Here is a 12,500-nt window from a genome sequence, read left to right as displayed (position 1 = left end):
TATGCTGATGATACACAATTCCTTCATACAGGTACTATAAATAAACTGGAGGATCTTATCACTAAGGCTGAAGAAACCCTTGTCAAAGCTAATCAGTATTTTCTTAGGAATGGTCTCATGATTAACCCAAATAAAACTCAGTGTATTTTTATTGGAAATCGACAACTCTTATCACGTATACCTGCTAATACAACTGTAAAGTTTGATGGCAATAACATCACTCCTAGAAGTCATGTTAAAAATTTAGGTCTTTATATAGATAAGTATATGAGTTTTGATGTGCATATTAATGAGTTAAATAAAAAAGTCATGGGGACATTGATGTATATAAATCGTTTAAGTGACAGTTTCCAGAAACAGACTCGTATAATCATAATTCAAGCTCTTGTGTTGAGCTTGATTAATTATTGTATTAGGATATGGGGTACAACCAACGGAACTCTTACACACAGTGCCCAGAAACTATTGAACTTTGCTGCTAAAGTTGCTGTAGGGGGAATGAGGAAATACGATCATGTTTCTCCAGTCCTGAAAGAGTTACGATGGCTAAATATTAAACAAAAGCATGCATTTCATACGTACTGTACTATGTATAAGATACTGCGTGGTGTGTACCCTGAATGGTTTATGTCCTTTGCTACTGTGCATAACGTGACTGGAAGTGTAACCAGACAACAAAATAGCCTATATGTACCAAGAGTCCACACCAGCACTGGTGCCAGGTCACTCGCTGTACAGGGCCCGAAGCTCTGGAATGAATTGCCTGCTTTAATATGCAGCGCCAATAGCCTACCAGTATTCAAATTTAGGCTGCTGTGTTTTCTTATGGGAGAGAAAAAAGTTTTATGACTTGAAATACCTTGGATGCATTTGCAAGATAAAAATCCCAATTGAGATTTTATTTTGCTCTAAATTTGTCTTCATTTTTACTGATTTTTCATGTTTTCATTGTACTGTACTTACTATATATCGGAACATGTATCTTTATTAATAACCACTGCTTAGTGGAAATAAAGTTATTTGAATTTGAACTCTCTCTCTCTCTCTCTCTCTCTCTCTCTCTCTCGCTCTCTCTCTCTCTCTCTCTCTCTCTCTCACACACACACACACACACACACACACATTTTTTTTATTACTCTCAACACATTCCCTTCTTCATTTATTTGATCCCCTTTCTTGTGTCCACTCTAGCCAGGTCTTTCTCTCCTTCCTCCTTTGTCCTTTGAACCCCTGGATTCCAGCAAGCTGTACAGTGAAAGAAACAACTACCTTCCAAGTTCTGTACAAAGAAAATTTACAACTGGCTAAACACAATGAAAATCCTATCTCTATCAGTGCGTGTTACAGATGGTTCGATTTTTCCTCTATATTTTCGTCAGACTTTGGGAAAATAGTTACCTCTCCCTCTTCACACTGTCTTAGCATTGCCAACCAAACACTTCCTACACTCGTATGTACTCTACGCAACATTCCAGCCCCATTTCACTGACTCTACCTTGCTACCTTTACCTGCTACTGATTTACCATGGCTCTGTTTTCCAGCTTCTCTTCCAGTCTTCCATAATACTTCTATCCCTTTATCTTCAATGCTCCTCTCAGTTTTACCTTGCATACCACAGTCCTATGATGAGATATAACCCTTCGTTCTCTCGCTGCCATCATGTCAATAGTTTTCAGAGTTGCAAAAAAATCGAATGCAAGGTGCATAATAACCTGTGTACGACGTCACCAGATTCGTGAATTTTAGGCATTAAAATTCTTCCCATAGCAAAGTATCTGTAAAATGGAAACTGCCTTGTCTTCGTCAATTATGTTTTTATCCAACTTCGAAAAGGCGCCTCCCCCCTCCCCCATTCACCCCTGCTCTTACAGATCCCCCTCCTTCCATCCCTCTTAATATTCTCTCCCTACCTCCATCTCACCCCTTACAACTCTCCCTCCCTTCATCCCTCCTTTCTCAACTTTCCCTTCCTCCATCCCTCCTCTTACAACCCCCCTTTCTCCTCCAATCCTCCTCTTTCAACTCTCCCTTTCTCCATCTCTCCTCCACCAGCTCTCACTACTTCCATCTCTCCCCATACAACTCCCCCCTCTCCATCCATCCATCCCCCCCTCCCTCCATCCCCCTTACATTAACTCCCATGAGTCGCTGCTCCCCTAAAAAAGCCTTAAATTTCTCGCATTTTTCCCTCGCCCCAAAAAATGAGTTTCAAAGGGAATATTTTCTGTCATTTTCCATTCACTGGCAAGGCCTCGAGACTCCCTGAGTTGCTCTTCATCTTTCCCTTACCGCTGCCTTCCTTCCTTCTTCTGTTTTTCTCTCCTTTTCTCCCTTCTCCCTCTCTCTCTCTCCTTCTCCATCTCTTTCTCCTCCATCGCCTTCTCCCTCTCCTCCTTTTTCTGCCTTCCTTCTCATTTTCCTTCTCCCTCTCCCTTCCCTTCTCCTTTTCCATTTCTTTCTCCCTTTCCACCACCACCTCCTCCTCCTCCTCATTCCCTTTTCTTTCTGAATCTCCAACTCATTCTGCTGCTCCTGCTTTTTTTTCTTCTTCTTCTCCACCCTGTCTCAGTGAACGGGGCTGGGGCCTGATTGACTGCTGCCTACCTTAAAAGCGCCAGGCAAGGCTGTCGCACCACCCCCGAACATCCACACTGTGCATTTTCCACACTGCGTCTACAGACGCCCTGTTACCTCAACGTACCCATACATAATGTCATGCCTTAGTTATTTATTTATTATTCATTTTACTTTATTACTTTCTCTTTCAGGTTATTCAAACTGGTAGCTTATAGATAAAGTATTGTAGAATGTAACTTTTCCTTTTCAGTCTTTCCTATGAAATTTCCATGTAAGTTTTTCCATGCCTCATAGTGGTCCTTCTCACTTTTTCCTGCCAGTATTAACTTCAGAGGGGGGGGGGGCTCCTTGCTTTACTGCCCTTATCCTTCAACATGTAAAAGTAGACCTCGTAGTCATAGTCTATCTGTAAAATGCATCCTGTTACTGTTTGCTCTCCTTTGTATTCCTCCTCCTCCTCTCTATCTACCTACCTACTTACCTACCTATCTGTGTATCTATCTATCTTCTGTGACCTTCCCTGGTCTCTCCTTTCGTATTCCTCTACCCCTTTCCTTCCCACTTCTTTTCTCTCCCCTCCTCCTCCTCCCTCACCCTCCACCCTATCTCCCTGATCATATCACCTCGTTGCCTCTCTCCCCAGGGTATATATAAGCCTGGGAATCCCATATGAGGAAAAAAATGCCGACTTTCCTGGCAGCCCCCAAAATATTTCCATTCACACTGTCAGTCCTGTAATTGATTATATAGTAGTCGTAGCCGAGATGTAGGTAATAGTGAGTGGATATGTGGGGAGATAACCTCAGTTCACTTGTAGCCGGTGACATGAGAAGATAGAGATGAATACTGGGGTTTGATTGTAGTTTATTTCTTCAGAGGGAATATCTCAAAATTTTATACTAAGTTTGTCTCACAAGAGGTATTGATGTGAGAGTGGTTTTATGTTTGCTCTCTCGCAGCCTCTCTTGCTAGACCCCCTTTCTCTCTTCTCCAGCCTCCTAACGCCTTCTGTCTTCTCGCTTCTCTCTCGTATATGAGAGCTACTGTCACGTGGATTATACGGTTGTCAAATGTTCTAGAAGCCTGTGTGTGTGTATGTGTGTATTCCTATCAGGCGTCACGAGGTGCAGACTACACATTCCTCAGAGGGAATGTGCAGACGATAATATTTCCTGCCGGCCCTAGCCATGACTGACTTAACCTTCTAGATTACATCTATGCTACTAGCTATTATTTATGATATTTTAGAGTCCTGACAACATAATGATTTTATGAGGCCGATTCTCCTCGGTTAAGGAAGCTCCCTGACACCTTTTCCTAAGCGATTTATGTTGCTTATTACACTTTACTGGCATATTCTTTGATATATATCCTTCTAAGGCCGCCATACCCTGCATATATAAGGTACAAGAGGAGCTCCCTAACACTTTTTTTTTTTTTTAACCCTTTGTTTGCTGCAAGCATCTGAAAAGTACCGGTCAACAAATTGCTACAAACCTCTCAGAAGACTCTTAACGAATGTTATAAGAAAATTGCAGCACCAGGGCATGACTTAGCTCAGAGCTCTCAGCGGCCTAGGGGTTAAGCAACTTATTTTGATTATTACACCTTGCTCTCCAATTCTTTTAGATAAATCCTTCTAACATGGCCATGCCATACATACATAACGTACACAATGAGCCACTTAACACTTTCTCAGAAGCGATTTATTTTCTTTTTTACACCTTACTGTCCAATTTTGTTATATAAATCCTTCTAACATCGCCATACTCTGCGTGTATAACGTACAGAAGGATATTAACTAACCATATAAAAGAATAAATCGCTAAGGAAGAGGTATTAGGGAGCTTCCTTATGAACCTCAGTCCTTACACCCCGGCAAAGATTCTCGTCGGTAAAGGAAGCTCCTTAACACCTCTCCCTTAGCGATTTATTTCTGCATAAAGCTAGTTAATAATCAATTTTGTGTTTAACTCGGAAATAAAAAGCTGTAAACAGTATACAAAAGAGTAGCCAGGTGTATAAAGCAATATAAATCGCTAAGGAAAAGGTGTTAGGGAGCCATAGCCTTCATTTACCCCATACATACCAAAACTCGAAACTGTTTATATTCTTCTCATGATGCTGGAGAGAGAGAGAGAGAGAGAGAGAGAGAGAGAGAGAGAGAGAGAGAGAGAGAGAGAGAGAGAGAGAGAGAGAGAGAGAGGCCTTCACGTGGTGGCACTGATATAACCAAGCCCTGTATTCTCGGCGATTAAGGACGCTCCCTAACACCTTTTCCTTAGCAGTTTATTTTTGGATACGGCTGGCTAATATTGTTTTGTACGTCATTTATGCAGAGTATGGTGATATCAGAATGATTTAAGTAACACAGATGAGGACGGCAAGGTGTAATAAGAAAAATAAATCGCTTAGGAAGAGGTGTTGGGGAGCTTCCTCTACACTTTACTGCCTGGCTCTACAAACGTCCCTCATCCCTCCCTCTATCCCCCGTAAGGAGGATGGTGGACTGCAGGAGGAGGGCAATTTCTGTCCAACTCTCTAATGCAAGAATTAACCTTTCCTCCTACTCCTTCATGTATGCAACAGGTCAACTCTGGAACTGTCTTCTGTCTGCATTTCCTACTGCCTATGACCTCCAGTGTAGGTAGGTACAGAGAGTAGGTAAGTTAACAGTTACTTCTAGTCCTTCATGTATGCAACAGGTCAACTCTGGAACTGTCTTCTTCTGACTGTATTTCCTGCTTCCTATGATCTCAAGTGTGGGTAGGCAGGTAAGTAGGTAGGTAAATAAGTAGGTAGGTAAGCAGGCAGGTAAGTATGTAGGCAGGTATACCGTTACTCCTAGTCATCATATATTGAACAGGTCAACTCTGGAACTGTCTTCTATTGTATTTCGTTCTGCCTATGACCTCCAGTCTTCTAAACGCAGTGTGTCCAGGCATCTCGAATTGAACGGATCTTGAACTGGCTATCTGTTATCTTGTTTATATTCTTTTCTTGGAGGGAACAGTCTTCCGGGTTTCTGGCCTTTGGTTCCTTCTTTCTTCCAATAAAAAAAATAAAGATCAGCCTCTATTTTATGAGCTGGACTAGAGATAAACAAGAAGGGGTATTAAGAGAGTATATACTGTACCCTCGTCCACCAGTTTGATCTAAGGGGCGCCCACCTGACCTTGTCCTGTGACCTTGACCTTCACATACCATCATAATCAATTTATTTTATTCTCCCCTGACCCTTAACCCTTCCAAGAAGTTTCGTATAAATCGGATGAATTCTCTCTCTCTCTCTCTCTCTCTCTCTCTCTCTCTCACACACACACACACACACACACACACACACACACACACACACACACACACACAGTCTCTCTCTCTCTCTCTCTCTCTCTCTCTCTCTCTCTCTCAGCAGCTGTAACTGGGAATAAGTGTCAACCGTACTACAATTAATATTCTCACCGTCGGACCAAATGCAAAAAAGTACAATATATGAAATAAGATAATTTGCCAGCCATAAACGACAATTATTTTGAGTGGAATATTTTGTTGCTCTACCTACTGATGTTACGTTTGCAGTCATACGTGTAAAACTCTTGTTTAAGTTGATGTATTAATTCGATCTATCTGTTTATCTATCTGTCTATCTATCTATCTACCTGTAACATCCTTCCATCCATCCATCCACCTATCTATCTTTCTATCTGCCTACGTACCTATCTATCTATATCTATCAACCCATCTATCTCTCATACACCCTTCCATCCATCTATCTATCTGTCTATAACAGCCATCCATCCATCCACCTATCTATCTGTCTATATATCTATCCATATTTTTTCCCGCCAACAAGAGGTTTTATTCAAAAGGAACACCACTTACAGCAGAATAGGCGTGAATCACATTTTTAGTTCACTCCTCCAGTCTGAAAGTCTCTGAAAATTATTAAAAACCTTTGCAACAGCCAGACTAGATGATATGGCACGGGGCTGAAGGGGCTCCACTTGGCAATACATGTTTTCCCTCCTCGTTTATTTATTTGTGGTCACTGCACTACTGACGGCAATGGCCCCTCTTTATTTTACAACGTTTCACTTTTTCTGACATTTTCATCCTGTCAACAAAGTCGTCTACAATGGGAGAGTTTTTTATTTACATGCGGTGCCCCCAGTGTTGCATTACTGAGGTGGGTCGGAATGTGCGTTGATCCACACTAAAATATTTACCACTTGCATGGTGGAGCGCAGAAAAATGCCTCCACTTCAACATCCAGGACAAATATTTGTTGTTAGAAGAGAAACTAAAGGCTGGAAGTCTGCACATTTGTCATTTCCAGAGAAAATTAAACAAGGAAGGCTACAATACTGATCTGTTTATTCTGAAATGTAAAAACAACCGTATTTAAAAGATTGGATGTTATAGGCACAGGAAAATACAGAGGGAAGAAATCAGATCAAGAGTTGACCAGCTGTATACACGATCTTTATTCTGGTATTAGAGAGTTTGACAGAAAAGAGGTGAGAGCGCATTGTCTGACGGATTTTACGTGCCACTGAAACGGTGAAGGATACATGCAGACGGTTTAGGAAGGCAGTGACCACTGAAACAGCGTCAGTACAAAGAGAGATTATGACACTGTAGTAAGGAGAGAGAAAGGATGTTGAAAGGCAACAAATGGAGGGGAGTTGAAAAGCATTTGACTCTGTCCTCTTCAGAAAAGTTGTATATGGTGAATCCCCAATCCAGTTCACTGACAAATGAGCTGTACTCCACAGCGAGGCATTAAAAAAAAAAAAAAAAAAAAAAAAAAAAAGCTCCTAGAAAAAATCAGCAACTGTGCTGGGTTGATTTAAGTACAGAATCGGTTCAGCACACCCTATATCTGGGGAGCAGATTTTAAAAGAAAAGGAATGTGACCCTTTAGTGACACATCTCGAAAGAAACGCCAATGATGCTGCAAGACAGTGAAGGACTGACTTGTGGCCTGTTAAAATATAAACAAAACTGTGGTGGGATTAAGCAAAGAGTATCTGAACTTTTGATGCAAATAATATGATAATGTTTCTCTTCCTCGAATCAGAACTAATATATAAATCAGTAACTGGGTTTACCATCGGAACAATCAGATCACTCTTTATGATGGCTTACCATTGCCCTTAAAGTCTCAATCGATACACACTCACCCAACCATCAATTCATTTACCTCCCAGTCTGCCTTCATGCACGGCGCTGTTTCCTGATCCAGACACGAGATGGCGGTAGTGATGAAGCTCATTTCTTTGTTTCCATCCTCACACTAGCCTCGATTACTATACCAACACGCATATACAATTTTCAACCCATCCATCTACTTACCTTTTACTTCGCCTACATCCACGGCAACCATTTGTATATGATATTCCAGCGTTGTTTCCCAATCCAAACAAGAGATGGCGTTAGTGATGTTCATTCCGTTGCTTCTGTTCTTATGTTGGCCACCATATCCATACCTACACACATACACATTCATCCACACACCCATCCACTTACCTTTTAGTCCACCTCCATCCACGGCAACCACTTGTATGTGATACTCTGGCGTTGTTTCCCGATCCAGGCAACAGATGGCGGTGGTCACAAGGCCGGTGTCCGGGTTGATGGCGAACATGGCCTGGCCCGAGCGTTCTTCGATGATGTTCTTCTCGATGGAGTAGGTGAGGCGGCCGTTGGTGCCGTTTTCCTGGTCGTCTGCATCCCACGCCCACACCACGCCCGCAGAGAGGTCTGTGGGAGTGACTGACCTGCTTCTCAGTCTGACCTCTGACCTGTTTCCTCAGCCTGACCTCTGACCTGCTCAGATAAAGATGTGGTCGGAGCTCTCCTAAGCCCGCTAAAATGGCGCCTGCCCAACGATTCGCCTGCTGTGTGTGTACCATGGAGTTTATAAGGGACGTCATGGCAAAAGAGGAAGGTGAGTGCACGTGTACGTGTTGTCTTTTATGTTAGTTAGCAGGTAGGTTTAGTTTAGAAATTAGGGAAAATAGTGAGGCAATTGAAGTGTCAAGTGACAAGTTGAAAGGCTGGGAGAATTAAGCTGGAATGGTGATTCTAAGGCAGTGAATGGACAGGAAGTGGAAGCAGAAGTGATAGCAAAGGTAGATAACTTAGAAACTAGACTAGTTACGGTTGAGACCATACTAGATGATTGTGATGGTTTCCAGCCAGTCAAGGGAGGATGCAAGGCTAAGGTAAGTAGCAGTGACAGGACTGTGGCTTTAGGGACAGGTTTCAGGTGCTGGAGGATGAAGTGCAGGATGAGTCTCACCTCATCCTTGTTGAGGATTCGTTGATTAGGCACCAGGAGAAGGAGTTTTGTGCTAAGGGTTCTAGGAGGAAACAGTTTTGCTTTCCTGGGTGTAGGATACAGGTCGTGACTGAGAGAGTTGATGACTTAGCAACACCTCAGGGGATTTGGTCTCTGTTACTGTGCAGGGACTATTGATGTAGCTTCAGGCAGGTCAGAGGAGGTTCTTAGGAAGTATAAGGACTTATTAAGAAGTTCAAGGAATGCCATAGGAAGTTAGCTGTCTGTGGTTTGTTACCAAGATTTGACGTTGCTCCTGTGATCCTGAGTAGCATGATAGGAGTCAGTAGCAGGCCAGAAGGTCTGTGATGAAAGGAGGGGGTGATGTTTGTTGATGTTTAGGATAATTATAGTCATGATAGGGGTTTGTATGGTAGAGGCGGCCTTCACCTCAACAGGGTAAGAGAGGCTAAGTTAGGTGGGGTACTGGATGACAGTGTCAGGCATGCTATAGGTAGTGACAGCGAGGTGGAAAGAGGGACAGTTAATAGCATAGCTGTTAACAATCCAATCCTGAAGCCAATGTGGGTTGGGTAAGTGAGGTGAGACCAGATCACCAGGATAATGAGGTGCACCTGAGCTCACCTTGGGTGCACATAGAAAATCAGGAGATTAGTGAGAAGAGAGGGACTGCCAGTCATCAATGGCTTAAAGAAGCGTTAAAACAATTAAACAGGCGAAGTTTAGTGTCTCACAGCCCTACTTGATCCAGCCATACCATATATATATATATATATATATATATATGCGGCAAGTATTATTTCAGAGCGCAGCACAAAAATTAGTTATGCAACTACAGAAAATCTTGACATAATTATGATTACAGAATCACAGTTAAACCCTCGTGACAAGCACGTTGTTGGAGAAGCATCACTACAAAACTACAAAATATATGAAAGATCAAGACTGCACAAAACCGGCGGGGGAGCACTAATGTATAGTTAGAATCATGTAAATGCAGTACAGATAAAAAAAAAAATGGGTGTTGAAACATGCTATTCTGTGTATATCGAAAGTTCCACAGAGTAGTAAAGCTATTCTTTTCGGTGTAATATACAGACCACCCAAGTTAGATGATGAAAATGGTGTAATTCTGTATGACGAAATGAATTAGTCGTAAAAGACAAAGATTTCGGTATTCTGGGAGGCTTTAATAATCTGAATATTGACTGGAAAAATTCGTGTTCAGCTGAAGAAGGGAACAGGTGGTTAGAACTGATGGACGATGCAGTTCTAAGTCAGGCAGTGAATACACCAACGCGCGGTAATAATATTCTCGACCTTCACCCAGCAGCGGACTGTGATCTAATACATTTATGTGATGTTGGTGACAATTTTTTAGTAACAGCGATGATAACATCATTAGTCTTGAAGGAAACATCAACTGTAAGACCAGTATAAATAGCCTTTTAGTTCCCAACTTAAAAAGAAAACTAATTTCAGTACCATGAGAAAGGAAATTTCTAATACTAATTGGATCAAGTTACTACAGGTGGATAAGATTGAAGAAATGTGGAAAATATTCACTAATCGATTGATGTCTAACGAAAAAAATATACCGAGAATTTCCTGAAAAAATAATCACATTAATAATCTGGTCTGGATGTCGAAGAATACCCAAAAAACCATTGGTGGCAAGAGAGGAGCATATAAAAAAATATAAACATACAGGAAAAAACGATGAAAGTACCCAATATTTTACACTACAGCGGCAACGTACGCAAATTATTAGGAAAACTAAACGAGACTACGAGGCGAAAATTTCTCGTGAAGCAAAACCAAACCCAACATTATTTTTATTTTCATTATGTGATGAGTAAGAAAAATGTTAACGATAGGCTAAGCCCTCTAATAAGCTCTGAAGGTGGTCTCATCCATAATAACCAAGCCATAGCAACATTACTGAACGATTTATTTCACAGGGTTTTCACAAAAGAAGAGTGTAAACATTCCCATCCCACAATCAGCTTGCACAGGACCACAAGATGTTAAGTCATCAATCAACGAAGTGACAAGACACGAAATGTTATTTTAAGAAAATCAACCCAAATAAATCAACTGGCTCAGATCAGATATCTCCTCGCATACTGCATGAATGTTACAGACAGTCAGTCTTTCCTATTACTAAAACATTCAATAAAACATAAACTGAAAGTAGAGTACCTAATCAATGGAAGCCCGCTAATACATCACCGATCTTTCAACAGCGAGATAAAAAAAAAAAAAAAAGGGCCACAGATTACCGTCCACTATGCCTAATGTGAGAACTAAGCAAAATTTTGGAAAAAAAATATTATTAGAGATAAAATTACCATGTTTCTCAATAATCATAATCGTATAACAGACAACCAGCGCGGGTATCGTAACAGCAGATCACGCCTCAAATTTGTTTGATATTTTTACAAACATATACGATAACTGGGACGCAAAAATACCGTCGGATGTAATCTACCTACATTTCCATAAAGCGTTTGATAAGGTTCCCATCTAAGACTACAAGACAAACTAAAAGCCCAGGGCCTCTCTATCAAATTATGTTCATGGATTGGTGACTGGTTAACGAATCGTACGCAGAGTGTAGTGATAAATGGCGAATCATTAGACTGGCTAGAAGCAACAAGCAGGGTTCCTCAAGGGGCAGTTCTAGGACCAGTTCTTTTTCACTATTTATATCAATGATCTAGAACATGGATTCACTACTAAGGTAGCGAAATTTGTAGATGACGCGAAAACTGGAGGCAAAGTAGTTACGAAAGCAGACTGTGAATGTATACAAAACAAACTGGATAGCTTACTAAACCGTAATGAAAAATGGCAGATGAAATTTAACATAGATAAGTGTAAGGTAATACACTTTGGCAATAAAAACCATTAAATATGAATACCTCATATTCAATACCCCATTGACGGAAGTAATGGACGTGAAGGATTTAGGAGTAACGACCTCCAAAACTCCACCAGTGTACAGCAGCCAGTAACAAGGCAACAAAATTCTCGGCTTCATAGCAAGGAACTTTGATCATATAATGCCCGATGTAATTTCTAAGCTTTATATATCATTAGTTAGCCCACACCTAGAGCACAGAGTACAGCAGTGGCCCCTGAATTTTATTATGGACGAAAACAGAATTAAAAGTGTGCAGCGCAGCGCCACAAAAATGATCCCATCGCTACGAAATTTACCCTACGAAGAGCCACTAAAGAAACTGAATATGTTTTATCCGAAAAAGCAACGACTCAGAAGAAATCTAATCCAAGTATTTAAAATACTTAACAACTCTGACGAAGCTAGACTTGATAATTTGTTTGAAATACAGAATGATATTGTGCCTAGAAATAATGGAATGAAACTCAAACGCAAGAAATACAACACTAATATAGGGAAAAACTAATTTAATATTCGCGTAGTGGAACAACGGAATTGGCTGCCAGGAACAGCAATTAGTACAGAAACTATTGATACGCTTAGAGGTCGGCTAGACAAATATTTTGAGTCTACAGGCTATAACTAACTTGGTGTTGTTTATTGCCAGGTTGTAGTGATGCTGACGACTGTCAGACCATTGATTAATAACGAGAACT

The 12,500-nt window shown here is 41.1% G+C and overlaps 1 protein-coding gene across 1 annotated transcript in view; it reads right to left on the bottom strand.

Moving 5' to 3' along the window:
• The window catches only part of LOC145391942 (uncharacterized), a 204,183-nt gene that overhangs the window by 63,733 nt on the left and 127,950 nt on the right, over window positions 1–12,500 (bottom strand). Inside the window, exon 7 of the mRNA XM_080266431.1 lies at window positions 8,105–8,338. Within this exon, the coding sequence (XP_080122557.1) occupies window positions 8,105–8,338 (234 nt within the window). The remainder of the gene's footprint in view (window positions 1–8,104; window positions 8,339–12,500) is intronic.

The sequence above is a fragment of the Coenobita brevimanus genome, chromosome 20, assembly GCF_032717465.1.
Source record: "Coenobita brevimanus isolate Jiangsu-jjx chromosome 20, ASM3271746v2, whole genome shotgun sequence".
Classification (NCBI taxonomy): Eukaryota; Metazoa; Arthropoda; class Malacostraca; order Decapoda; family Coenobitidae; genus Coenobita; species Coenobita brevimanus.
This window is presented reverse-complemented; position numbering and strand designations above follow the sequence as displayed.